This window comes from Pogoniulus pusillus, chromosome 41 (genome assembly GCF_015220805.1).
Source record: "Pogoniulus pusillus isolate bPogPus1 chromosome 41, bPogPus1.pri, whole genome shotgun sequence".
NCBI classification, from domain to species: Eukaryota; Metazoa; Chordata; class Aves; order Piciformes; family Lybiidae; genus Pogoniulus; species Pogoniulus pusillus.
In genome coordinates this window covers 673,885-701,769 of record NC_087304.1, presented here as the reverse complement: position 1 = coordinate 701,769, position 27,885 = coordinate 673,885, and the positions used below count along the sequence as shown (strand labels likewise).

Genomic DNA, 27,885 nt, shown 5'->3' with positions numbered 1-27,885 from the left:
CAGCCTAGACCTGCCCTGGCACAACTTGAGGCTGTATCCCCTTGTTCTGTTGCTGCTTGCCTAGCAGCAGAACCCAGCCCCAGCTGGCTACAGCCTCCCTGCAGGTAGCTGTGGAGAGCAATGAGCTCTGCCCTGAGCCTCCTCTTCTCCAGGCTAAACGGAGGGCAGCCAGGAGTGAAAGGAAGCTTGGAAGCAGAAACCAAGGGGGAGAGCCAGGAGGGTTTCAGTCAGGGAGAAGCAGCAGAGAGTGGCAGAAGGACCCTGTGGGGCCGGGAAGGCTGAGACGCTGTCTGCGGAGGGCAGGAGGGCAGAGCTGGGCTGTGGGGAGAGGCTGCTGCCCTGCTGGGTGCGCTGCTGCTCACCAGGCCTCGCAGAACTTGGCGGAGAGGCAGGCTCTGTCCGCGTTCCTGCGGCGCCGGAACCAGCGCTCCACCGTGCGCGGTGCCAGCTCGCTCCGTGTCGCCAGCCGCAGCAGCTCCGCCTGCAAGAGACGCCAGGGTGGCACAGGGCACTGCCACGGCACTGCCAGGCACTGCGAGGCACAGGGCACTGCCACAGCACCGTGAGGCACAGGGCACTGCCAGGCACCGCCAGGCACAGGGCACTGCCACAGCACTGCCACGGCACTGCCAGGCACAGGGCACTGCCACGGCACTGTGAAGCACAGGGCACTGCCACGGCACTGCCAGGCACAGGGCACTGCCACGGCACCACCAGGCACAGGGCACTGCCACTGCACCACCAGGCACAGGGTACTGCCGTGGCACCACCAGGCACAAGGCACTGCCACTGCACCGCCAGGCACAGGGCACTGCTGCCCCACAGAGCCAGGGCATCCTGGAGCTTCTCCTGCCACCCTGCTGTGGCCCACTGAGGCCACCCCTGCAGTACTGTGCCCAGCTCAGGAGGGTGACTGAGGGACCTGAGCCTTCCCCCCGGGGAGAGACTGAGAGCCCTGCGGGGGTTAGTCTGGAGAGGAGAAGGCTGAGAGGGATTTGAGCAATGGACTCCTGCAGCAGGTCCCTGCCCCTCTCGAGCTGGGGAGCCCAGAGCTGGGCACAGCATTCCAGGTGTGGCCTCACCAGGGCAAAGCAGTGCAGGGACAGAAGCTCTCTAGCCCTGCTGGCCACACTGCTCTTGCTGCACCATCTGCCTCCTTGGCCACAAGGGCACTTTGCTGCCCCATGGACACCCTGTTGACCACCAGGACTGCCAGGTCCATGCCCCTGTGGCTGGCTGCTCTCCAGTGCCCGAGGTTCTGCTGCCTTGGTGGCTGCAGTACAGGTGGCATTAGCAAACCCCAGAATCCCAAAGGAGGTGCCCTTGGGCAGCAGACAAAAGGCTGCTCCGGGGAGAGCCAAGGCAGGAGGGACTCACCTCTTCGGGGTTCTTGCAGTGCCTGCTGTAGAAGGCTTCCAGCACAGGGTTGGGCTGAGCTTTGGGTCTCTGCTTGTCCTTCACACCCAGCCTGCTGCCGAGGGGCAGGGCCACAGCTCTGGAAAGGAAAGAATCACAGAATCATAGAATCAACCAGGTTGGAAGAGACCTCCTGGATGATCCAGTCCAACATAGCACCCAGCCCTAGCCAGTCAACCAGACCATGGCACTAAGTGCCCCAGCCAGGCTTTTCCTGAACACCTCCAGGCACGGTGCCTCCACCAGCTCCCTGGGCAGCCCATTCCAATGCCAATCACTCTCTCTGACAACAACTTCCTCCTAACACCCAGCCTAGACCTACCCCAGCACAACTTGAGACTGTGTCCCCTTGTTCTACTGCTGGTTGCCTGGAAGAAGAGGCCAACCCCCACCTGGCTACAACCTCCCTTCAGGTAGTTGCAGACAGCAATGAGCTCTGCCCTGAGCCTCCTCTTCTCCAGGCTGCGCACCCCCAGCTCCCTCAGCCTCTCCTCATAGGATTTGTGCTCCAGGCCCCTCCCCAGCTTTGTTGTCCTTCTCTCAACACCTTCCAGCACTTCAGCATCTCTCTTGAACTGAGGAGCCCAGAACTGGACGCAGCACTCAAGGGGTGGCCTGAGCAGTGCTGAGCACAGGGGCAGAAGAACCTCCCTTGTCCTGCTGCCCACACTGCTCCTGATACAGCCCAGGATGCCATTGGCTCTGCTGCCCACCTGGGCACACTGCTGCCTCCTCTTCAGCTACTCTCTATCAGTACCCCCAGGTCCCTTTCCTCCTGGCTCCTTTCAGCCACTCAGTCCCCAGCCTGCAGCACTGCTTGGGGTTGTTGTGGCCAAAGTGCAGAGCCCTGCACTTGGCCTTGTTAAATCTCATCCCCTTGGCCTCTGCCCACCCAGCCAGCCTGGCCAGGTCCCTCTGCAGGGCTCTGCTACCCTCCAACAGCTCCACAGCTGCTCCTAGATTGGTGTCATCTGCAACCTTACTGCTGCTGGGCTCAATCCCCTCATCCAGGTCATCAATAAAGATATTGAACAGGACTGGGCCCAGCACTGATCCCTGGGGAACACCACCAGTGCCAGCTGCCAACTGCATGTGGCACCATTCACCACCACTCTCTGGGCTCTGCCACCCAGCCAGTTCTTGATCCAGCACAGAGTGAATCTGTCCAAGCCAGCAGCTGCCAGCTTGGCCAGGAGCTTCCTGTGGCACACAGTGCCAAAGGCTTTGCTGCAGTCCAGGCAGACTCCATCCACAGCCTGCCCCACAGTCACCAGGCAGGAACCTGATCATAAAAGGAGCTCAGGTTGGTCAGGCAGGACCTGCCCTTCCTAACCCCCTGCTGGCTGGGCCTGAGCCCTTGGCTATCCTGTAGGTGCTGTGTGATGGCACTCAAGGTGACCTGTTCTGTGACCTGTTCCATGCCTTTGCCTGGCACTGAGGTCAGGCTGACAGGGCTGTAGTTTTCTGGCTCCTCCTTACGACCCTTCTGGTGGATGCTTCCCACAACCAGGGAAGAGACAACCCCCTCAGACCTGCAGCAGCAGTGAGCCTTGTGCTGCCCTGAGCCCTGCACTGCACAGCCCAGGGTACAGGAGCTGGGCAATGCTGTGCTCTGCTGCCACCTTCTGCAGCCACACTGCGGTGGCACCAGGAACGCACGGGCAGCAGCCAGCCACGGCCCCAGCACTGCTGCTTGGCTCACTGGCAGCCTGCATGGAGAACCACACTGCTGCTAGGGCCTGCGGAATGCTGCCTGCTGCACCCACTGCACTGACCTGCACCCATGGCACTGACCCGCACCCACTGCAATGACCTGCACCCACGGCACTGACCTGCACCCATGGCTCTGACCCTGCACCCACTGCAGTGACCTGCACCCACGGCACTGACCTGCACCCACTGCAATGACCTGCACCCACGGCACTGACCTGCACCCATGGCTCTGACCCTGCACCCACTGCAGTGACCTGCACCCACGGCACTGACCTGCACCTACGGCACTGACCTGCACTCACTGCACTGACCTGCACCCACGGCACTCAACTGCACCCACGGCACTGACCTGCATCCACTGCACTCAACTGCACCCACTGCACTGAACTGCACCCACATTACAGACGTGCACTCACTGCACAGACCTGCACCCACGGCACTGACCTGCACCCACGGCACTCACCTGCACCCACTGCACTGAACTGCACCCATGGTTCTGACCTGCACCCACTGCACTGACCTGCACCCACAGCACTGACCTGCATCCACTGCACTGAACTGTACCCACGGCACTGACCTGCACCCACTGCACTGAACTGCACCCACGTTACAGACGTGCACTCACTGCACAGACCTGCACCCACTGCACGGACCTGCACACACGGCACTGACCTGAACCCACGCACTGACCTGCACCCATGGCACTGACCTGCACCCACTGCACTGACCTGCACCCACGGCACTGACCTGCACCCATGGCACTGACCTGCACCCACTGCACTCAACTGCACCCACTGCACTGAACTGCACCCATGGCACTGACCTGCACCCACTGCACTGACCTGCACCCATGGCTCTGACCTGCACCCACTGCACTGACCTGCACCCACTGCACTGACCTGCACCCATGGCTCTAACCTGCACCCACGGCACTGACCTGCACCCACGGCACTGACCTGCATCCACTGCACTGACCTGCACACACGGCACTGACCTGCACCCACTGCACTCAACTGCACCCACTGCACTGACCTGCACCCATGGCACTGACCTGCACCCACTGCACTCAACTGCTCCCACTGCACTCAACTGCACCCATGGCTCTGACCTGCAGCCACTGCACTGACCTACAGCCATGGCTCTAACCTGCACCCACGGCACTGACCTGCACCCACTGCACTGACCTGCACCCACGGCACTGACCTGCACCCACTGCACTCAACTGCACCCACGGTTCTGACCTCCACCCACTGCATTCAACTGCACCCACTGCACTGAACTGCACCAACTGCACTGACCTGCACACACGGCACTGACCTGCACCCACGGCACTGACCTGCACCCACTGCACTGACCTGCACCCATGGCTCTGACCTGCACCCACTGCACTGACCTGCACCCACTGCACTCAACTGCACCCATGGCTCTGACCTCCACCCACTGCACTGACCTGCACCCACTGCACTGACCTGCACCCACTGCACTGGCCAGCACCCATGGCACTGACCTGCACCCACTGCACTGACCTGCATCCACTGCACTGACCTGCACCCATGGCTCTAACCTGCACCCACGGCACTGACCTGCACCCACTGCAATGACCTGCACCCACGGCACTGACCTGCACTCACTGCACTGACCTGCACCCATGGCACTGACCTGCACCCACTGCACTGACCTGCACCCACGGCACTGACCTGCACTCACTGCACTGACCTGCACCCATGGCACTGACCTGCACCCACTGCAATGACCTGCACCCACTGCACTGAACTGCACCCACGTTACAGACGTGCACTCACTGCACAGACCTGCACCCACTGCACTGACCTGCACACACGGCACTGACCTGAACCCACGCACTGACCTGCACCCATGGCACTGACCTGCACACACAGCACTGACCTGCACCCACGGCACTGACCTGCACCCATGGCACTGACCTGCACCCACTGCACTCAACTGCACCCAATGCACTGAACTGCACACACAGCACTGACCTGCACCCACGGCACTGACCTGCACCCACTGCACTCAACTGCACCCACTGCACTGAACTGCACACACAGCACTGACCTGCACCCACGGCACTGACCTGCACCCACGGCACTGACCTGCACCCATGGCTCTGACCTGCATCCACTGCACTGACCTTCACCCACGGCTCTGACCTGCACCCACTGCACTGACCTGCACCCATGGCACCGACCTGCACCCATGGCACTGACCTGCATCCACTGCACTGACCTTCACCCACGGCTCTGACCTGCACCCACAGCACTGACCTGCACCCACGGCACCGACCTGCACCCATGGCACTGACCTGCATCCACTGCACTGAACTGCACCCATGGCTCTAACCTGCACCCACTGCACTGACCTGCACCCACAGCACTGACCTGCACCCACTGCACTGACCTGCACCCACTGCACTGACCTGCACCCATGGCTCTAACCTGCACCCACGGCACTGACCTGCACTCACTGCACTGACCTGCACCCATGGCACTGACCTGCACCCACTGCAATGACCTGCACCCACTGCACTGAACTGCACCCACGTTACAGACGTGCACTCACTGCACAGACCTGCACCCACTGCACTGACCTGCACACACGGCACTGACCTGAACCCACGCACTGACCTGCACCCATGGCACTGACCTGCACCCACTGAACTGACCTGCACCCACGGCACTGACCTGCACCCATGGCACTGACCTGCACCCACTGCACTCAACTGCACCCACTGCACTGAACTGCACCCACGGCACTGACCTGCACCCACTGCACTGACCTGCACCCATGGCTCTGACCTGCACTCACTGCACTGACCTGCACCTACTGCACTGACCTGCACCCATGGCTCTAACCTGCACCCACGGCACTGACCTGCACCCACGGCACTGACCTGCATCCACTGCACTGACCTGCACACACGGCACTGACCTGCACCCACTGCACTCAACTGCACCCACTGCACTGACCTGCACCCACGGCACTGACCTGCACCCACTGCACTCAACTGCTCCCACTGCACTCAAGTGCACACACGGCACTGACCTGCACCCACTGCACTGACCTGCACCCATGGCTCTGACCTGCACCCACGGCACTGACCTGCACCCACTGCACTCAACTGCACCCATGGCTCTGACCTGCAGCCACTGCACTGACCTGCACCCATGGCTCTAACCTGCACCCACGGCACTGACCTGCACCCACGGCACTGACCTGCACCCACGGCACTGACCTGCACCCACTGCACTCAACTGCACCCACTGCACTCAACTGCACCCACGGTTCTGACCTCCACCCACTGCACTCAACTGCACCCACTGCACTGAACTGCACCAACTGCACTGACCTGCACCCACGGCACTGACCTGCACCCACGGCACTGACCTGCACCCACTGCACTCAACTGCACCCATGGCTCTGACCTGCACCCACTGCACTGACCTGCACCCACTGCACTCAACTGCACCCATGGCTCTAACCTGCACCCATGGCACTGACCTGCACCCACTGCACTCAACTGCACCCACTGCACTGAACTGCACACACAGCACTGACCTGCACCCACGGCACTGACCTGCACCCACGGCACTGACCTGCACCCATGGCTCTGACCTGCATCCACTGCACTGACCTTCACCCACGGCTCTGACCTGCACCCACTGCACTGACCTGCACCCATGGCACCGACCTGCACCCATGGCACTGACCTGCATCCACTGCACTGACCTTCACCCACGGCTCTGACCTGCACCCACAGCACTGACCTGCACCCACGGCACCGACCTGCACCCATGGCACTGACCTGCATCCACTGCACTGAACTGCACCCATGGCTCTAACCTGCACCCACTGCACTGACCTGCACCCACAGCACTGACCTGCACCCACTGCACTGACCTACACCCACTGCACTGACCTGCACCCATGGCTCTAACCTGCACCCACGGCACTGACCTGCACTCACTGCACTGACCTGCACCCATGGCACTGACCTGCACCCACTGCAATGACCTGCACCCACTGCACTGAACTGCACCCACGTTACAGACGTGCACTCACTGCACAGACCTGCACCCACTGCACTGACCTGCACACACGGCACTGACCTGAACCCACGCACTGACCTGCACCCATGGCACTGACCTGCACCCACTGAACTGACCTGCACCCACGGCACTGACCTGCACCCATGGCACTGACCTGCACCCACTGCACTCAACTGCACCCACTGCACTGAACTGCACCCACGGCACTGACCTGCACCCATGGCTCTGACCTGCACTCACTGCACTGACCTGCACCCACTGCACTGACCTGCACCCATGGCTCTAACCTGCACCCACGGCACTGACCTGCACCCACGGCACTGACCTGCATCCACTGCACTGACCTGCACACACGGCACTGACCTGCACCCACTGCACTCAACTGCACCCACTGCACTGACCTGCACCCACGGCACTGACCTGCACCCACTGCACTCAACTGCTCCCACTGCACTCAAGTGCACACACGGCACTGACCTGCACCCACTGCACTGACCTGCACCCATGGCTCTGACCTGCACCCACGGCACTGACCTGCACCCACTGCACTCAACTGCACCCATGGCTCTGACCTGCAGCCACTGCACTGACCTGCAGCCATGGCTCTAACCTGCACCCACGGCACTGACCTGCACCCACGGCACTGACCTGCACCCACTGCACTGACCTGCACCCACGGCACTGACCTGCACCCACTGCACTCAACTGCACCCACTGCACTGAACTGCACCAACTGCACTGACCTGCACCCACGGCACTGACCTGCACCCACGGCACTGACCTGCACCCACTGCACTCAACTGCACCCATGGCTCTGACCTGCACCCACTGCACTCAACTGCACCCATGGCTCTAACCTGCACCCATGGCACTGACCTGCACCCACTGCAATGACCTGCACTCACGGCACTGACCTGTACCCACAGCACTGACCTGCACCCACTGCACTGAACTGCACACACTGCACTGAACTGCACTCACGGCACTGACCTGCACTCACTGCACTGAACTGCACCCATGGCTCTGACCTGCACCCACGGCACTGAACTGCACCCACTGCAATGACCTGCACCCACTGCACTGAACTGCATCCACTGCACTGACCTGCACCCATGGCTCTAACCTGCACCCATGGCACTGACCTGCACCCACTGCAATGACCTGCACTCACGGCACTGACCTGTACCCACAGCACTGACCTGCACCCACTGCACTGAACTGCACACACTGCACTGAACTGCACTCACTGCACTGACCTGCACCCATGGCTCTGACCTGCACCCATGGCACTGAACTGCACCCACTGCACTGACCTGCACCCACTGCACTGAACTGTACCCACTGCACTGACCTGCACCCACTACACTGACCTGTACCCTCTGCACTGACCTGCACCCACGGCTCTGACCTGCACCCACTGCACTGACCTGCACCCACGGCTCTGACCTGCACCCACTGCACTCAACTGCACCCACTGCACTGACCTGCACCCATGGCTCTGACCTGCACCCACTGCACTGACCTGCACCCATGGCTCTGACCTGCACCCACTGCACTGACATGCATCCACGGCACTGACCTGCACTCACTGCACTGACCTGCACCCACAGCACTGACCTGCACCCACTGCACTGACCTGCACCCACGGCACTGACCTGTACCCACGGCACTGACCTGCATCCACTGCACTGACCTGCACCCACAGCACTGACCTGCACCCACTGCACTGACCTGCACCCACTGCACTGAACTGTACCCACTGCACTGACCTGCACCCATGGCACTGACCTGCAGCCACTGCACTGACCTGCACTCACTGCACTGACCTGCACCCACTGCACTCAACTGCACCCATGGCTCTAACCTGCAGCCACTGCACTGACCTGCACCCACGGCACTGACCTGCACCCACTGCACTGACCTGCACCCATGGCACTGACCTGCACCCACGGCAGTGACCTGCACCCACTGCACTGACCTGCACCCACTGCACTGAACTGCCTCCATGGCAGTGACCTGCACCCACTGCACTGACCTGCACCCATGGCTCTAACCTGCACCCATGGCACTGACCTGCATCCACTGCACTGACCTGTACCCACTGCACTGACCTGCACCCACTGCACTGACTTGTACCCACCGCACTGACCTGCATCCACTGCACTGACCTGCACCCATGGCTCTAACCTGCACCCATGGCACTGACCTGCACCCAGTGCACTGACCTGCACCCAGTGCACTGACCTGCATCCACGGCACTGACCTGCACCCATGGCTCTGATCTGCACCCATGGCATTGATCTGCACCCACTGCACTGACCCGCACCCAATGCACTGATCTCCACCCACGGCACTGATCTGCACCCACGGCACTGAACTGCATCCAGATGTCCTGCTGCAACAGGAGGCCACTTGGTCTCTAGTGGAGAACCTGACCCTGGGGTGGGGAGAGCCTGGCCCTGGTTGCCCAGAGAGCTGGGAGCTGCCTCATGCCTGCTCTGGTTGCAGGTGTCCCTGCTGGCTGCAGGGCACTGGATGAGCCTGGAAGCAGGCTGAGTCCATTAGTGTTTAACATTGATGCTGTGCTAAGAACAGCACAGAACTTCCATGAGTGCTGTAACTGCAGTGAAGCTGAGAACACATCAACCTCAGACTCTGCAGCAGGACTCAGGTCTGTGAAGCACTTCCTGCAGTTGGGCCTGGCCTTTCTTTTATAAAGACAAAGTCACTCAACACAAACTCCCTCAGGAGGAAGAAGGTGGTCAAGGAAGGGTACCAGCAGCCTGGCCTGGATCAGCACTGGTGTGGCCAGCAGGAGCAGGGCAGGGATTGTGCCTCTGGACTGGCACTGCTGAGGCCACAAATGGAATCCTGGGTTCAATTTTGGGTCACTCACTCCCAGAAGGACATTGAGCGGCAGGAGCAGGCCCAGAGAAGGGTACCAAAGGTGGGGCAGGGTCTGGAGGACAGGGCTAGGGAGGAGCAGCTGAGGGAGCTGGGGGTGAGCAGTGTGGAGCAGAGGAGGCTGAGGGAGACCTCATTGCTCTCTGCAGCTCCCTCAGAGGAGGCTGCAGGCAGGTAGGGGTTGGGCTCTGCTGCCTGGGATCAGGGGACAGGAGGAGAGGAAATGTCCTGGAATTGTGCCAGGGCAGGATCAGGTTGGAGAGGAGGAAAAATGTCTTTGGTGCCAGAGTGGTCAGGGCCTGGCAGAGGCTGCCAGGGAGGTGTTGGAGTGCCCCTGGCTGGAGGTGCTGCAGAGCCCTGTGGCCATGGCAGCTGGGGCCATGGTTTGGTGCCCATGGTGGGGCTGGGCTGGGGTTGGACTGGATGAGCTCAGAGAGCTTCTCCAAGCCAACCAAGCCTGTGATGCTGTGCAGTGGAGTCCTGCTGCTGAGGAAGAAACTCTCTGCAGCTTCTTTCAGCCCACGTCAGGCACTGAAGGCTTTGGAGTCTCACAGCACAGCCCAAGCCCAGAGGATTCTGTGCCCGGGGTCAGGGCCCCTTGCCAGGAGGTCTGGAATGAAAAACTCTCTGAATTCTCCTGACCGGTTCCTTCATTTTCTCTAACTGCTTTCTTCTGCTTCTTGCCTGCTGCTTTGCTATGGCCCTGGCACAGAACCCCTCCTGTCTCAGGGGGAAGCTGCTGAAGACAGACAGGCTGCAATTAATCACACTTTGTTGTTGGGATTCTGAACTGATCCAGCAAGGCTGGGACCAATCCTACTTTTATGAACATCTTGGGAAATCAAAGCCTGAAACCTTCCCCAGGAAGGTTTGTACATGTTGGATGTAAGCTCTGACTCAGGTTTCAGTTAAACCTTCCTCCAAGCACAGCCCTGGGAGGGTGATGATTGTCCTGATTGCCACATCCCAGACACCAGCTCAGGCTGCAGGGATGCTCTCATCAGACAGCTTATCAGATCCATGCAAGACAGAAGGAGGCTGAGGATGAACTCCACCACTCTCCACAGCCAGGCAAGGTAAGGCACAGGCAGTGAGATCATCCAGGCCCACAGCATGTCAGGGATTGGAAGGGACCCACAGAGCTCTTCCAGTCCAACCCCCTGCCAGAGCAGGACCACACAGTCTAGCTCAGGGCACACAGGAACACATCCAGACAGGCCTGGAAAGGCTCCACACAGGGAGACTCCATAACCTCTCTGGGCAGCCTGTGCCAGGGCTCTGGGACCCTTCCAGGCAAGAAGTTGCCCTTGTGCTGAGCTGGAACCTCCTGTGCTGCAGCTTCCATCCATTGCTGCTTGTCCTGTGCCAGGGAGCAGTGAGCAGAGCCTGTCCCCCCCTGCTGACCCCCAGCCCTCAGAGAGTTACAGACATTGATTCAATCCCCTCTCAGGCTTCTCTTCTCCAGAGTCTCAGCTCCAGGGCCCTCAGCCTCTCCTCACCAGGCAGGCTCCAGTCCCCTCAGCATCCTCACAGCCCTCCCTTGGACTCTCTCCAGCAGTTCCTGACCCTCTGCAACTGGGGAGCCCCAAACTGAAGGCAGTGCTCAAGATGAGGACTCAACAGGGCAGAGCAGAGGGGCAGGAGAACCTCCCTGGCTCTGCTGGGCACACTGCTCAATGCCCCCCAGGCTCCCACTGGCCTCTTGGCCCCCAGGGCACATTGCTGCCCATGGATGTTCTCCCCCAGCACTCCCAGGTCCCTCATTGTCTCCTCAAGCTGCCTTCTCCCACCGGTGAGCTCCTGTCCCATCACAGCTCATGCAGGGAGTTCACATCAAGACATTTTACTCAGTAACCACCACAGAACAAACTGCTGAGGCTGCACCTGGGACCCTGGGGTCAGTCCTGAAGGACACTGAGGAGCTGGAGCAGGTCCAGAGAAAGGCACAAAGCTGGGGCAGGGTCTGCAGAACAAGGCTGGGGAGGAGCAGCTGAGGGACCTGGGGGGGGGTCAGGCTGGAGGAGAGGAGGCTGAGGGAGACCTCATTGCTCTCTGCAGCTCCCTCAGAGGAGGCTGCAGGCAGGTGGGGGTTGGGCTCTGCTGCCTGGGACCAGGGAATAGGAGGAGAGGAAATGTCCTGGAATTGTGCCAGGGCAGGGTCAGGTTGGAGAGGAGGAAAAATGTCTTTGGTGCCAGAGTGGTCAGGGCCTGGCAGAGGCTGCCAGGGAGGTGGTGGAGTGCCCCTGGCTGGAGGTGCTGCAGAGCCCTGTGGCCATGGCAGCTGGGGACATGGTTTGGTGCCCATGGAGGAGTTGGGTTGGGGTTGGACTGGGTGAGCTCAGAGAGCTCTTCCCACTCAAATGATTCAGGTTCTATAGCTGCTAAGTTGAATCTAAATGGATTCATAGTGAAGGGCTCCAAACTGCAACTCCCCACCCTGCCGAGGGGCTGCAGACCTTTGGCAGAGGCTTCCAGAGCCAGAGACGAGAAGCAGCAACTTGGGAGGGGGTTGAGGTTTCTCTTCCCCAGGGTTGCCAACTCTCCCACTACCTCCTAGCACTAAGAAGTGCAGAAGAGTGAGGGCAGCACCTGGAACATCCACCCTGTGGACTCTGAGGAGGGCAGACTGAGGGTGGGGAGTAGGAAAAAGTTGTTGCCAGTGAGGGTGGGGAGAGCCTGGCACAGGCTGTCCAGGGAGGCTGTGGATGCCTCTGCCTGGACGTGTTCAGGGCCAGGCTGCATGAGGCCTTGAGCAGCTGTGCTGCTGGAGGTGTCCCTGCCCATGGCAGGGGCTGGAGCTGGATGAGCTTTGAGGTCCCTTCCAACCCAGCCCATTCTGTGACCATCAGCCTCAGCCTCTGCCCTCTGCTTGCCTCTGGCCGAGGGCGGTCCCTGGGCTCCCTTCTCGCTTACAGGAGGATGCTCCACACCACGGCTGAAGTCTGCTGCCAGGTGGCACAGTGCTGCTGCCCAGCCCCTGCCAACACTGCCTGGTGTCCACAGCCTGCACACTGCCTGCTACAGCCCGGACAGGAAGGTGCTTTGAGACCCTTCCTGGCTACTGATCAACCACAAAGGCCTCTGTGCAAAACGAATCACAGAATGGTTTAGGTGGGAAGGGACCCCCAGAGCTCAGCCAGCCCAAACCCTGCACTCAGCAGGGACATCCTCAGCCAGAGCAGGCTGCCCACAGCTCTGCCCAGCCTCACCTTGACCCTCTCCAGGCCTGGGGCCTCAGCCACCTCCCTGGGCAACCTCTGTAGTGTTGCAGCAGCCTCCTGGTGCAGAACGTGTCCCTCACAGCCTATCTCAGTCTGCTCTGCTCTCTTCTCAAATCATTGTCCCTTGCCCTGTCCCTGCAGGCCTTTGGGAACAGTCCCTTCCTGTAGCCCCTTCAGGCACTGGAAGGAGCTCTAAGGTCTCCCCAGAGCCTTCTCTTCTGCAAGGTCACAACAAACTCCCCAGGGCAGGCTGAGCCTCCTGGTGCAGAGCTGTTGCTCGCAGCCACTCTCAATCTGCCTCTCTCTGTTCTTGGTGCCAGGAAGCTACATTCCCCAGTCAGACACCTCCAAAGGCTCCTCTCTGCTGCCCTCCCTCTGCTCCCACGTTCAGGTGTCTGCTTCTTGAAGTTTAAAGCTCTTTCTTGAGGCACAACCCATGGATTGTCACAACGCTCCCCAGAAGAGCCCCAGATCAGACTGAAAGCCTCCCCCAGAGCCACCTGAGCACTCTCTGCATTCGGATTCACTGCCATTGGCTTTCAGCTGCCCTGCTCAAGCCCTGGAGCAGATGATTAAACTGTGTGGAGCTTCTGGTCCTCAACTTGCTCTTCTGCCCCTCAAAGTGCTGCAGCTGCCACATCTTCCTCACCAAACAGGCAAGAGACACTGCAGGAGAAGCTGTCGACTCCTCCAGCATCACAGCACTCCTGGACTGGGGCTCAAACAGCACAGAAGTTTGGAGAGGGCCCAGAGGAGGCCATGAGAATGCTCAGGGGGTTGGAGCAGCTCTGCTACACAGACAGGCTGAGGGAGCTGGGGGGGTGCAGACTGGAGAAGGCTCTGGGGACACATCAGAGCTGCCTTCCTCTGCCTAAAGTGGGCTGCAAGCAGGCTGCAGAGGGACTGCTTGCAAAGGCAGGGATGGGACCAGGGGCAATGGCTGCAAACTGGAGCAGAGCAGACTGAGATAGGCTGTGAGGGACAAGTTCTGCACCAGGAGGCTGCTGCAACACTGCAGAGGTTGCCCAGGGAGGTGGTTGAGGCCCCAGCCCTGGAGAGGGTCAAGGTGAGGCTGGGCAGGGCTGTGGGCAGCCTGCTCTGGCTGAGGATGTCCCTGCAGGGTGCAGGGCTTGGGCTGGCTGAGCTCTGGGGGTCCCTTCCAGCCCAGCCCACTCTGTGATTCTACAACACTAAGTAGCAGAGCAGTGAAAGCCTCTGCTGCCCCCCAGGAGAAGCTCTGCTGTGGTGCAGAGGTCCCTAAAAGAAGGCTCCAGGACACATCTCCTGCTCACACAAGCACGAGGTGGGACCATCAAAGGCAGAGGAGAGGCTCCCCCCTGCTGCCAGCCTCCCCCGGCGTGCCACAGCCTGGGATCACTGCTGGCTGCTCCCCAGCACTGCCTGCTCCAGCTCCCCACCCTCCCTGGGACTCAGCAGAGTTGCTTCACCAAGTGTGAGCTGTTTCTTCTCCCCCAGGGCTGCACCCACAACCTCCTGGGCACTCCCAGGCCCCACCCAGCCCCACATGTCCTCTTCCCACAGCCACCATCCCATCCACAGAGCTCCCAGCTTGGATCCAGCTCAGGCAGCAGGTGCCAAGGAGAAGCCAATCCATGCTCAGGGCTTCCTCTGCCAGGTTTCATCTCCAAACAGCTCCGACCATGGAGGGCGAATGAGAGGCTGAGGGAAATCCTCTGAGCTTCTCCTGTCTGTCAGCTTTTCCCTGGAGGGCTGGCACAGGGCAGTGGCATGGACATGCCACAGCTCCTCTGAACTCCCACAGCACAGCACCAGGAGCTCAGGGTGTGTCCAGAGGAGAGCTCTGCACTGGCTGCAAGGATCCAAAAGGGTAGAATCAGCTGTCAGGGACTAGGCTGAAGCCACCAACCCCACATCTATACCCCAGCTGAGACTCACAGAGTGCTTTGGGGTGAAAGGGACCTTCCAGATCATCCAATTCCAACCCCCTGCCATGGGCAGGGACACCTCCCACAAAACCTCATCCAGCCTGGCCTTGAACACCTCCAAGCAGGAGGCAGCCACAGCCTCCCTGTGCCACAACCTGTGCACAGCCCCAGCTCTCCCAGCCTCTGCCCCACAGCAGAGCTTCTCCAGCCTCTGAGCATCTTGGAGGCCTCCTCTGGACCTGCTCCAGCATCTCCAAGTCCTTCTTGAGCTGGGGGCACCAGAACTGGACACAGACTCCTGTTGATGCAGGGACCAGAAGTACAAAGCTACAAAGCCAAAGACATCTGCATGAAGCATGAGAAACCCCAAACACAGCCTCTGGGTCTGCAAGACTCCAACTTTGTGCACATTCACAGGGCCAGAGGATGTCAGGGCTGGAAGGGACCTCTGGAGATCTTCCAGTCCAACCCCTGCCAGAGCAGGGCAATAGAACCCAGTGCAGGTCACACAGGAACACATCCAGACAGGGCTGGAAAGGCTCCAGAGAAGGAGACTCCACAACCTCTCTGGGCAGCCTGGGCCCAGCTCTGGACCCTTACAGCCAAGAAGTTCTTCCTCATGCTGAGCTGGAACTTCCTGTGCTGCAGCTTCCATCCAGTGCCTCTTGTCCCATGGCAGGGCACAAGTGAGCAGAGGCTGTCCCTGTCCCTTCCTTCCCGACCCCAGCCCTCAGCTACTTGCAGACACTGCTCAGATCCCCACTCAGCCTTCTCCTCTGCAGGCTGAGCAGCCCCAGGACTCTCAGCCTCTGCTCACAGAGCAGTGCTGCAGTCCCTGCAGCCCCTTGCAGCCCTCCCTTGGGCTCTCTCCAGCAGATCCCTGTCCCTCCTGAGCTGGGGAGCCCAGACCTGGGTGCACTATTCCAGGTGGGGCCTCACTAGGGCAGAGCAGAGGGGGGGAACCTCCCTGGATCTTCTTAATTCTTCTCGGGGGAGGCAACAGCAGCAGCAGCATGCAGAGCAGGGGCAGCAGCAGTGTGCAGAGCAGGGGCAGCAGCAGCAGCATGCAGAGCAGGGGCAGCAGCAGTGTGCAGTGCAGGGCAGCAGCAGCAGCATGCAGAGCAGGGGCAGCAGCAGTGTGCAGTGCAGGGCAGCAGCAGCAGCATGCAGAGCAGGGGCAGCAGCAGCAGCATGCAGAGCAGGGGCAGCAGCAGTGTGCAGAGCAGGGGCAGCAGTGTACAGAGCAGGGGCAGCAGCAGCAGTGTGCAGAGCAGGGGCAGCAGCAGCAGTGTACAGAGCAGGGGCAGCAGCAGTGTGCAGAGCAGGGGCAGCAGCAGCAGTGTGCAGAGCAGGGGCAGCAGCAGTGTGCAGAGCAGGGGCAGCAGCAGCAGTGTACAGAGCAGGGGCAGCAGCAGTGTGCAGAGCAGGGGCAGCAGCAGCAGTGTACAGAGCAGGGGCAGCAGCTGCATGCAGAGCAGGGGCAGCAGCAGTGTGCAGAGCAGGGGCAGCAGCTGCATGCAGAGCAGGGGCAGCAGCCCAGGAGGACCTGGCTCACCCCTCCAGCGACCAGAGCAGCTTTCTGCTCCAGAATGCACTCGATGTGAAGCAGCAAGGCTGGAGCAAAGGCCATGCTGCAAGAAACGGCAGCAGGGAGGTGGGACAAGGAGCAGGCACTCAGAAGTGCTGTGACTGAGGAAGGCAGAGGCTGACTGCAGGCCTGGCCCTGGCAAATGGGCTGCAGATACTATCTTTTTGTCAGGGTGTGACCAGAAGCTTTCATTAGCGAAGTTTGTGAATCAAAACCGCTCCCAAGCAATGAGCAGAAGCAGAGCTGTGGGAGCTCTGCCAGCTGAGGCAGCACTTGGATGGAGAAGAAAAAACCATCACGATCCTTTACCTGCCATCAGCAGCTTAAATGGGCTGGGAAAGACACTGAGGTGCACTGGGGGTGGGGTGGCAGGGGGAGGAGGAACAAAGGGACAGCACCAGAAGCACTGAACTGATGCTGAAAGGGATCTCTGAGGTCCCCCAGCCCAGCTCTGCTGCCCAGACAGGGTCAGCTCCAGCAGGCTGCCAGGACAGTGTCCCCCTGGCTCTGCAGGGGCTCCAGACGAGACTCCACTCCCCCTCTGGGCAACCTGCTCCTATGCACCTGGAATGTTGTACAGTGGAGACCTGGAATACTGTGCCCAGTCCTGGACTCCCCAGTTCAAGAAGGACAGGGAACTGCTGGGGAGAGCCCAAAGAGGCAGTGAAGGTGCTGAAAGGCCTGGGACAGCTGTGGGAGTGGGCTGGGGACAGGCTGAGAGCCCTGGGGCTGGGCAGCCTGGGCAGAAGGCTGAGAGGGGTCTGAGCAGTGTCTGTAACCACCTGAGGGGTGGGTGTGAGGGTGCAGGTGCCAGGCTCTGCCTGGTGGTGCCCAGTGACAGGACAAACTGGAACCCAGGAGGTGCCTCCTGCACAGGAGAAGGTTCTTTGGTGTGAGGGTGCTGGAGGCCTGCAGCAGCCTGCCCAGGGGGGCTGTGGAGCCTCCTGCTCTGGAGACTTTCCAGCCCCACCTGCATGTGCTCTGTGTGCCCTGCCCTGGGTGCCCCTGCTCTGGGTGCCCCTGCCCTGGGGGTTCTCCAGAGGTCCCTCCCAACCCCAGACTTTCTGTGCTTGTGTGGCCTGAGCACCTGCACAGCACAGAGTGTCCTGTGCCCAGGTGGAGCACCACACACTTGGGCCTCCAGGAAGGCTGCAGAGGGACTGTGTGCAAAGGGCTGCAGGGGCAGGATGAGGGCAATGACTGCAAACCAGAGCAGAGCAGATTGGGACTGGCTGTGAGGGACAAGTTCTGCACCAGGAGGCTGCTGCAACACTGCAGAGGTTGCCCAGGGAGGTGGCTGAGGCCCCAGCCCTGGAGAGGGTCAAGGTGAGGCTGGGCAGAGCTGTGGGCAGCCTGCTCTGGCTGAGGATGTCCCTGCTGGGTGCAGGGCTTGGACTGGCTGAGCTCTGGGGGTCCCTTCCAGCCCAGCCCACCCTGTGGTTCCTGTCTGTGCCTGCTGCCCTGGCTCCTGGCTCTAGGCACCATGGAGCAGAGTTTGGCTCCAGTTCATCTCCTGTCCTGAGGATCCCAGAACTGGACAGCCTGAGCCAGAGCAGGCCCCAGGGGCTCATCTCCCACTTCGTGCTGCAGGTGAGCCCAGGGCACCCCCTGGCAGTCCCTGCTGGAGGAGTGCTGCATCCAGCCACATCCTGCAGAGCAGCAAGGAAGAGAAGTGCAGCAGCTGTGCTTTGACAGTGGCCTGCAAGCACCTTGGTGCCCACATCTGCAGAGCCAACCCAGGCAGCTGTGCCCTCGGGAAGCAGCAGAATAGAAGTGATGGGACTCATGGAATCCACAGCCACCACCTTGCTTTCAGGGAAGGGATCTGGGTTCCAGCTCTGAATCCTCACCAAAGCCTCACGTAAAGAATTAAGCACACCCGGGGGCCTCACTCAGAGAGCTCTGAAGCACTGCAGCTCCTACAGGCTCCCCTAAAGCCACAGAGGGGTTTAGGTTGGAAGGGACCTCAAAGCTCATCCAGCTCCATCCTGCCCACCCATGGGCAGGGACACCACCATCAGCCCAGGCTGCTCAAGGCCTCATCCAGCCTGGCCTTGAGCACCTCCAGGGAGGCTGTGGATCACATTCTGTGACTCTGTGCTCCACAGCCTCCCTGGGCAGTCTGTGCCAGTCTTTCCTCACCCTCACTCTCAACAGTTGCTTCCTCCTCTCCACTCTCAGTCTCCCCTCTCCCAGCTCAGAGCCACTGCCCCTCAGCCTGGCACTGCCAGCCCTTGTGAGAGGGCTCATCTACTGCAAGCCCCTGCCATGGGCAGGGGCACCTCCCAACAGCAAAGGCTGCTCAAGACCTCATCCAGCCTGGCCTTGAGCACCTCCCTGGGCAGCTGTTCCAGTGTCTCCTCACCCTGCTACTGAAGAACTTCTCCCCAAGCTGCAGGTTCAGTGCCCTGTAGCACAGAGGGGCTGCAGGACCCTCCCAGCCTGCAGTGACTCCATGTCCCTGTGCAGCCACTGCCCATCTCTCCAGCTGCCTTTGCCCCTCTTGCTGACCTGCAAAGCTCTGCAGGCTCTGCCCAGGCTGGCTCACACCAGCAGCCCTGCAGAGTGATCTCAGGCACTCAGAGCATGCCAGGGACTGCACTGGGCAGCCTGGGCAGGGCTGGCAGCGGTGAGGCTCAGCAGGTGTCTGGGAGCAGAGCACTGCTGCCTGTGGTGCCCACAGGAGCAGCACTGCTGGGACACAGCCCCGGGCAGCCTGCAGGGCCTGCAGCTCCTCCTGCCACAACCCCCAGGCTGCCTCTGCCAGAGGGCACTGAGCAGCACACTGCAGGGCCTCTGACCTGGGGCCACCAACTTCTCCTTGGCAAGGAACTTCTGGTGCCAGCCCTGCAGGATGGTAGCCCAGAGCCTGCAAAAAGCAGCAGCCAAAGCAAGTCTGGGAGCAGAAGGAGAAGGGGAGGAGAGATTTTGGCAACCCAGAACTGGAAGAGTCTTCAGCAGGCTTCAGAGGAGTCACAAAACGTTAGGGGCTGGAAGGGACCTCTGAAGATCACTGAGTCCAAACCCCGTGCCAGGGCAGGGGCACTCAGGCAGGGCACACAGGGCACATCCAGGTGGGGCTGGAAAGTCTCCAGAGCAGGAGATTCCACAGCCCCTCTGGGCAGGCTGCTGCAGGCCTCCAGCACCCTCACACCAAGGAAGCTTCTCCTGTGCAGGAGGCACCTCCTGGGTTCCAGTTTGCATCCACTGTTGTAAGTCCTTTTAGTGGGCACCTCTGGAAAGAGCCTGGCTCCAGCAGCAGAGCTAACCAAGCCTCTGCATGGCACTGCCAAGCAAAGGACACTGAAGCCAGAGCTGTGGTGCTGTGTGCTGCTGATCCTGACCTCAGAAGGCCCAGCCCAGCCCAAAGCATCTTCCTCAGGCTTTGCCAGAGGCAGTGCCTCAGACCAGCCCTCCCAGGCCAGCACAGGGGCTGAGCTCGGGCAGCCTGCACAGCATTGCTGCTGCACTCAGCCAGCAGCTCACAGGCAGAACCCAGAGCAGTAACTCTGCCTCCTGAAACAGGCAGAGAGCTCAGCTAGGACCTGCTGAAGCACAGGGAGTGGCTGATGGTGATGGCATGAGGGCAGAGGTTGTGTTCTGTGGTCACAGCTGCAGAGAATCCAGAGGATGACAGAGAGGGTTGGGTTGGAAAGGACCTTCGAGAGCATCCAGCTCCAAGCCCTGCCATGGGCAGGGACAGCTCCCCCAGCACAGCTGCTCAGGGCCTCAGCCAGCCTGGCCTTGGACAGCTCCAGGCAGGAGGCAGCCACAGCCTCCCTGGGCAGCCTCTGCCAGGCTCTCCCCACCCTCACTGCCAACAATTTCTTCCTCCACTCTCACTCTCTCCTCTCCCAGCTGAAAGCCATTGGCCCTTGGCCTGGCACTCCCAGCCCCTGCCCAAAGTCCCTCTCCAGCTCTCCTGCAGCCCCTTCAGGTCCTGGAAGGCTGCTCTGATGTCTCTCTGCAGCCTTCCCTTCTCCAGGCTGCACAGCCCCAACTCTCCCAGCCTGTCTCCACAGCAGAGCTTCTCCAGCCTCTGAGCACCTTGGTGGCCTCCTCTGGACCTGCCCCAGCAGCTCCAGGTCCCTCTCACGCTGGGGACACCAGAACCTGAGGCAGTGCTGCACAGAGCTGGAAAGAAAGAGTTGGAAATTGCAGCCCAGCAGACTGTGCCCTGGAGTTTCTGTGCAGCTCTTCAGCCATGCCCTGGCACAGAAACCAAGCAGCAGCCGAGAGCCCCCAGCCCCCAGGCACTCACCTCTCAAAGGCGCGGCGCAAGGCGACCAGCAGCAGGGCGAAGGGGATGCTGAGCAGGAGGTCTCGGGGCTGAGGGTACTGAATGTCTTCAGACTCTTGCATGTCCTCCCAGGTGATGCCTGGAGGCAGCCAGAACTCGTGCTGCCACAGCCACTGGTACAGGGAGTGTGCCATCCTGCAGGGGAGGCAGAGAGCAGAGACTGAGCGCAGCCTGGCACCCGGGAGCCTGTCAGCACAGGCAGCAGGGCAGGCTCACAGCCTGCTGAGCTTGCAGCTGGCTGGGACAGCAGAGGAGGTGTGGAGCACAGCACCCCAGGAAGTGATAACCTGCTCCAGGCTGATGCTTGGTGCTTGGTGACTGCTGGCAAGGAACCAAAGCAGGGCTGAGAGGGAGCTGAGTGCCTCAGGACCCAGCAGGACACAAATTGCTGCTCTCAGCAAGGGGCAGCAGAAAGCTTCGAGTTTAACACTTTGAGACTCCTCAGGCTCCAGCAGGAGGAGGACACAGAGCTGTGGAGAGAGGCCAGAGGAGGCCACAAAGGTGATCCCAGGGCTGGAGCAGCTCTGCTATTGGGATGGGCTGAGGGAGCTGGGGGGGTGCAGCCTAGAGAAGGCTCCAGAGGGACCTCAGAGCTGCCTGTCTCTGCTGAGGGAATCCTGCAGGAAAGCTGCAGAGGGACTTGCCCTGAGAGGGCCTGAGACAGGGCAAGGGGAATGGTTTGGAGCTGACGCAGAGCACGGCCAGAGTGGAGCTGAGGAAGAAGTTCTGCAGTGTAGGGGTAGTGAGAGCCTGGCACAGGCTGCCCAGGGAGGCTGTGGCTGCCTCCTGCCTGGGGGTGTTCAAGGCCAGGCTGGATGAGGCTTTGGGCATCCTGAGCTGGTGGGAAGCTCCCTGCCCACGGTAGGGCTGGAACTGGATGAGCTTTAAGGTCCCTTTCACCCTAAGCCATTCTGTGATTCTTTCTTGGTGCCAGCAAGACGAGGCAGAGCTGCTGCAGCTTTGGATCCACACAGGCTGATCTCTGAGCCTTTGGTCTTCTGGACTCCCACTGCACTCCCACTGCATCCAGCTGTGTGCAGCCACCAGAACCAATCCTGCCTGAGCCTTCTTCAGACACAGAGAGATGAGAAGATCTCCCTCTGCTTTAAATGATGAAGGAAGCATTGCCAGGTCCAAGTGGAACTCTGAAGGCCAGGCCTGAAGGCAGGAGCCACAGCAGAGGACCCAGCAGCACACAAGGCAGAGGAGCTGTAACAAAGCCTGCACCAGTGCAACCCTGCTGGAGATGATGGAGCCTCCTGCCCTGCCCTGCCCTGCCCTGCAGGCTGCTCACTGCAGCTGCTAACAGCAAATAAATCCCAGAAGGGCTCAGGTTGGAAGTGGCCTCAGAATTCATCTGCTCCAACCTCTGCCATGGGCAGGGACAGCTCTCAGCCAGACTCAGCTGCTCCAGGCCTCACCCAGCCTGGCCTTGAACACCCCCAGGCAGGAGGCAGCCACAGCCTCCCTGGGCAGCCTGTGCCAGGCTCTCACCACCCTCACACTGCAGAACTTCCTTCTCAGCTCCACTCTAACCCTGCTCTGCCTCAGCTCCAAACCATCCCCCTTAGCCTGTCTCAGACATCCTCAAGCCAAGTCTCTCTGCAGCCTCCCTGCAGGATCCCTTCAGGCACTGGCAGCAGCTCTGAGGTCCCCCTGCAGGCTGCACCCTCAGCCTGTGCCCTCGGCAGAGCTGCCCCAGCCCAGGTACCTTACACCAAACACAAGCTCTGGACGGAAGCAGAGACTCTGCAGGGGCACAGCAGAAGGAAAGGGAAGCCTGGGAATGAGCTGCTCATGGAGATAAGCAGAACAGCAGCTGGGAGCTGGCACCTCAGGAACCAGAAGGCAAAGCATGGCAGCTGAGGGTCTGAGCAGCAGGAAGCTCCTTGGCAGGAGAAGCCCAGAGCCTGAGCCATGTTCTGTGAGGAGGTTGCCTAACAGCTCCAAAATGAATCACAGAGCTGCCTGTGAAGGCACCTTCAGAGCAGGTGCTGCTGTGCCAGCCCAGCTGGGCAGCTGCAGTCTGAGGCTGGCATCTGAACCACAACACCTCCTCTGGGTTTGCACTTTGGCTGCAGCAGAGGAGGACAGGACCCAGCTCCTGCCAGCCTGGCTGCAGCAGGCAGAGCCAGCTCAGCAGGGTGACAAAGCTGAATCCAAGGCCCTGGACCAAGGGGTGCAAACTTCTGACCTTTTAAAGTGCCCAATCAGGACCCCCCTCTGGGACCTCCAGAGACCATCCAGCCCAACCCCCTGCCAGAGGAGCACCCAGGGACCTGCTGGAGGGAGTCCAACAGAGGCCAGGAGGCTGATGAAGGGACTGGAACATCTCTGCTGTGAAGAAAGGCTGAGAGCCCTGGAGCTGCTTAGGCTGGAGAGGAGAGGGCTGGGAGGGAGCTGAGCAATGGCACTTTTGGGGCCCTCACTCCCAGAAGGACATTGAGGAGCTGGAGTGTGCCCAGAGAAGGGCATCAAAGCTGGGGAAGGGTCTGGAGAACAGGGCTGGGGAGCAGCAGCTGAGGGAAGAGGAGGCTCAGGGGAGACCTTGTTGTGTTCTGGGGCTCCCTGAGAGGAGGCTGCAGGCAGGTGGGGGCTGAGCTCTGCTCCTTAGCATCAGCTGAGAGGAGAGGAAATGGCCTGGAACTGTGCCAGGGGAGGCTGAGGTTGACCATTAGGAGAAACTTCTTCCCTGAAAGGGTTCTCTGACACTGGCACAGGCTGCCCAGGGAGGTGGCTGAATGCCCATCCCTGAAGGGCTTCCAAGAGGCAGAGCTGTGGTGCTGAGGGCCATGGCTTAGCCCCAGCCTTGGCAGACAGAGAATGGTTGGAGTGGATGAGCTCAGAGGTCTCTCCCAGCCCGAGGCATTCTGTGGCAGACTCCCAGAGCTAAGGCAGGACACAGCCACTCTGCTCTGCTCTCCTGAGCTGGCCCTGCACAGCCAGGACCCTGCAGGGCTCCTTTCTCTCTGCTGCTGTCTTTGGTCTTTAAGCACACAGAGAGGGTCCAGTAGGAGCCATTCATCTGCTGCAGCCTGCAGAGGCCAAGGCAGGCAGCTGGGAAGCTGAAGACAGCAGTGAGTGGCCTGAGTGTGCCTGCAGCACCCACAGGCAGCCTGAGCCTCTTCCTTCCAGCAGCCCCTCAGGCCTGCAGAGCACCCTGCAGAGCTGCAGCATCACAGATGGCATCAGGCTGCAAGGGACCCTCCAAGGGCATCCTGCCCAGCCCCCTGCAGGCAGCAGGGACAGCTCCAGCCAGAGCAGGCTGCCCAGGGACACAGCAGGGCTGAGCTGCAGCATCTCCACATCTCTGACCAGCCTGTGCCAGTCTCTCCCCACCCTCACTGCCAACAGTTTCTTCCTCCTCTCCAGTCTCAATCTGACCTCCTCAAGCTCCAACCCATTCCCTCTCATCCTGGCACTCCCAGCCCTTGCCCAAAGTCCCTCCACAGCTCTCCTGCAGCCCCTTCAGGCACTGCAAGGCTGCTCCAAGGTCTCCCTGGAGCCTTCTCTTCTCCAGGCTGCACAGCTCCAACCCTCCCAGCCTGTCCCCACAGCAGAGCTTCTCCAGCCTCTGAGCATCTCTGTGGCCTCCTCTGGACCCTCTGTAATTGCTCCATGCCCTTCTTGTGCCAGAGGTGGTGCTGAGGGACATGGTTTAGGACTAGAGGTGATGAAGTCAGATAATAGTTGGACTCTATGATCTTAAAGGCCTCTTCCAGCCTAAATGACCCTGTGGGCCCTGACCCACCACAGCTGCTCTAAGCTGGCACAGATGATAGCTCTTGCAGCAGTTGGGCTGGGTGCACCCTGGGCACTCAACTCTGCCCAGTCTTGCCTCTCTTGATGCCCTTTTGGCTCATGTGGTGCTTCTGCCTGAACCCTCAGCTACCAAGGTCCCTGCAGGCTGCCTGCTCTGGGCTGCCCCAAGGAAAGCAGGACCCAGAGTCATGGAAATGGTTGGGTTGGTAAAGCCCTCCAAGATGATCAGTCCAACACCAGCCCAGCCCCACCATGGGCACCAAACCATGGCCCCAGCTGCCATGGCCACAGGGCTCTGCAGCACCTCCAGCCAGGGGCACTCCACCACCTCCCTGGGCAGCCTCTGCCAGGCCCTGACCACTCTGGCACCAAAGACATTTTTCCTCCTCTCCAACCTGAGCTTCCCCTGGCACAACTCCAGGACATTTCCCCTCCTCCTATCCCCTGATCCTAAGGAGCAGAGCCCAACCCCCTCCTGGCTGCAGCCTCCTCTCAGGAGCTGCACAGAGCAGTGAGGTCTCCCTCAGGCTGCTGCAGGCTGAACCAGCCCAGACAGAGAGCAGCACTGCAGGGCTGCCAGGGCAGGAGCCACCACTGCACCCAGAGCCCTCCAGGACATATTCAGAGCTTCACTTTGCAAGCAGTTTGGGCAGCAGCCTGGCACAGAGCTGGGAGGCTCCCCTGGTCCTGCCAGCTGGAAGAGCCGAGCAGGTTTACCCAGAAACGAGGCTGCTGCTTACACCTTCAAAGAGCTGCTCTGCTGCTTGGCTTGCAGAGCCCATTCCAGGCAAAGGGCAGTGTCTGGCCACGTGAACCCCCCTGGCAGTTCCCAGAGGAGCACCCAGGGCAGCAGAGTGGAGGAGGAGACAGAAGCCTTGCAAGTGTCTGCAACCACCCACTGCAGGGAGGCACAGAACGCTGGGGGCTGGCAGGGACCTCCAGAGATGCCCCCGGGCAGGGCACACAGAACACAGCCAGGTGGGGCCTGGGAGCCTCTGAAGGAGGAGACTCCACAGCCTGCCCCAGGCCTCCAGCACCCCACACCAAACAAGTTTCTCCTGCTCAGATGGAACCTTCTGGGCTCCAGACTGTATCCATCACCACTTGTCCTACCCCAGGACACCACTGTCCTGTGGAGGTTAAACACTGATCAGGCTCAAGACCATCGCAGGGACCTGAAGCTGCCCAAGCCCAGGGGACTCAAGAGGAGCACCCACAGGTCCTGAGGGAGCTGGTGGCTGAAGTGGCTGAGCCACTGCCCACCCACCCTGAGCAGTCATGGCACACTGCTGGCATTCCCACCGACTGGAAAAGGGGAAGCAAAGCTAACCCCCACCTTCAAGAGGGGAAAGGAAGGAAGAGCTGGGGAGCCAGAGGGCAGTCTGACCTCTGTGCCTGGCCAAACCCTGCTGGAGGACATGGAAACCAAGGAGGCAGCTGCTGACAGCCAATGTCTGCCCTTCCCTTCGGGCCAAATCCTGCCTGGCAGCCCTGCTGGGGAGGGTACAGTGGTGGTGCACAGAGGAAGAGCAGCTGGTGGCATCTGCCTGGACCTATGCAAAGGTTATGACATCATCCTGCACAGCAACCTTCTCTCCAAGCTGGAGAGGCAAGGACTTGCTGCATGGGGCACCTGGGGGGTGAGGATCTCACTGCTCAGCCTGAGTGTCCCCCCCAGGGGTCAGCACTGTCAGGCAGCTCTGTCAGCAGCATGGGCAGTGGGCAGCAGGCAGTGGCCCCAAGCTGTGTGGTGTGGCTGGAGGGGCCTGGAAAGCTCCAGAACTGAGCCTGTGTGAATCTCACAACATTCCAGAAGGCCAAGTGCAAGGTCCTGCACCTTGGGGCAGCTCCAAGCACAAACACAACCTGGGGCTGAAGGGCTGAGAGCAGCCCTGAGGAGGACTGGGGGGTGCTGGGGGTGCAAAGCTGGAGGTGAGCTGGCACTGAGCGCTGCCAGCACTGCCCCAGCCCTGAGCTGAGCCCCAGCAGTGGGCAGCAGGGGCAGGGAGGGGATTCTGCCCCTCTGCTGTGCTCTGCTGAGACCTCCCTGCAGGGCTGGGGCAGCTCTGGAGCCCTCAGCACAGCACAGGCAGGGACCTGCTGCAGCAGGGCCAGAGGAGGCCACAGCAGTGCTGGCAGGGCTGGCAGGGCTCTGCTGTGAGGCCAGGCTGAGAGCTGGGCTTGGGCAGCCTGCAGGAGAGAAGGCTCCAGGGAGCCCTTCTGTGGCCTTGCAGTGCTCCAAGGGCTGAGCAGAAAGCTGGGCACAGACTTTGGAGCAGGAGCTGTTGGGCCAGGCCAAGGGGGGATGGGTTGGAGCTAAAAGAAGGAGATTCAGAGTGGAGAGAAATGTTTGGCACTGAGGGTGGTGAGAGCCTGTGCCAGGCTGCCCAGAGAGCTGGGAGCTGCCCACCTCTGGCATCACTGCAGGTCAGGCTGTCTGGGGCTCTGAGCAGCCTGCTCCAGTTGCAGCTGCCCCTGCTGGGATCCTGACTCTGAGCAGGGAGTGCAGTGCTGGGGTGAGGGCTCATGGCTGGAACAGCAAGAGGGGAGATTCAGACCAGCTGCTGGGGTAGTGTGTCCAGCCCTGGGCCCCCAGCTCAGGGACAGGAACTGCTTGAGAGAGTCCAGCACAGAGCCACAAAGATGATGAAGGAAGTTGAATATCTTCCTTATGAGGAGAGCCTGAGGAGCTGGGAGCATGGAGAGGAGGCTGAGAGGTGACCTCAGCAGTGGTTATCAGTGTGTAAAGCTGAGTGCCAGAGGCTGGAGCCAGCTCTGCTGGGCAATGCCAGTGCCAGGCCAAGGGCAGGGGTGGAAGCTGAGGCAGAGGAAGTGCCATGGAAACAGGGGGAGGAATTTTTTCCCTGTGAGGGTGACAGAGCCTGGCACAGGCTGCCCGGGGGGGCTGTGGAGTCTCCCTCCCTGGAGATATTCAAGAGCTGCCTGGATGTGTCCCTGTGTGACCTGCTCTGGCAGGGGCTGGAGCAGATGAGCTTTGGAGGCCCCT

The 27,885-nt window shown here is 60.7% G+C and overlaps 1 protein-coding gene across 1 annotated transcript in view; it reads right to left on the bottom strand.

Moving 5' to 3' along the window:
- Positions 1-27,885, bottom strand: part of LOC135192134 (ceramide synthase 4-like) — a 60,959-nt gene that overhangs the window by 10,778 nt on the left and 22,296 nt on the right. Inside the window, exons 3-5 of the mRNA XM_064175034.1 lie at positions 21,078-21,251; positions 1,378-1,495; positions 363-481 (exon numbers count right to left, since the gene is read on the bottom strand). Coding sequence (XP_064031104.1) covers positions 363-481; positions 1,378-1,495; positions 21,078-21,251 — 411 coding nt within the window. The remainder of the gene's footprint in view (positions 1-362; positions 482-1,377; positions 1,496-21,077; positions 21,252-27,885) is intronic.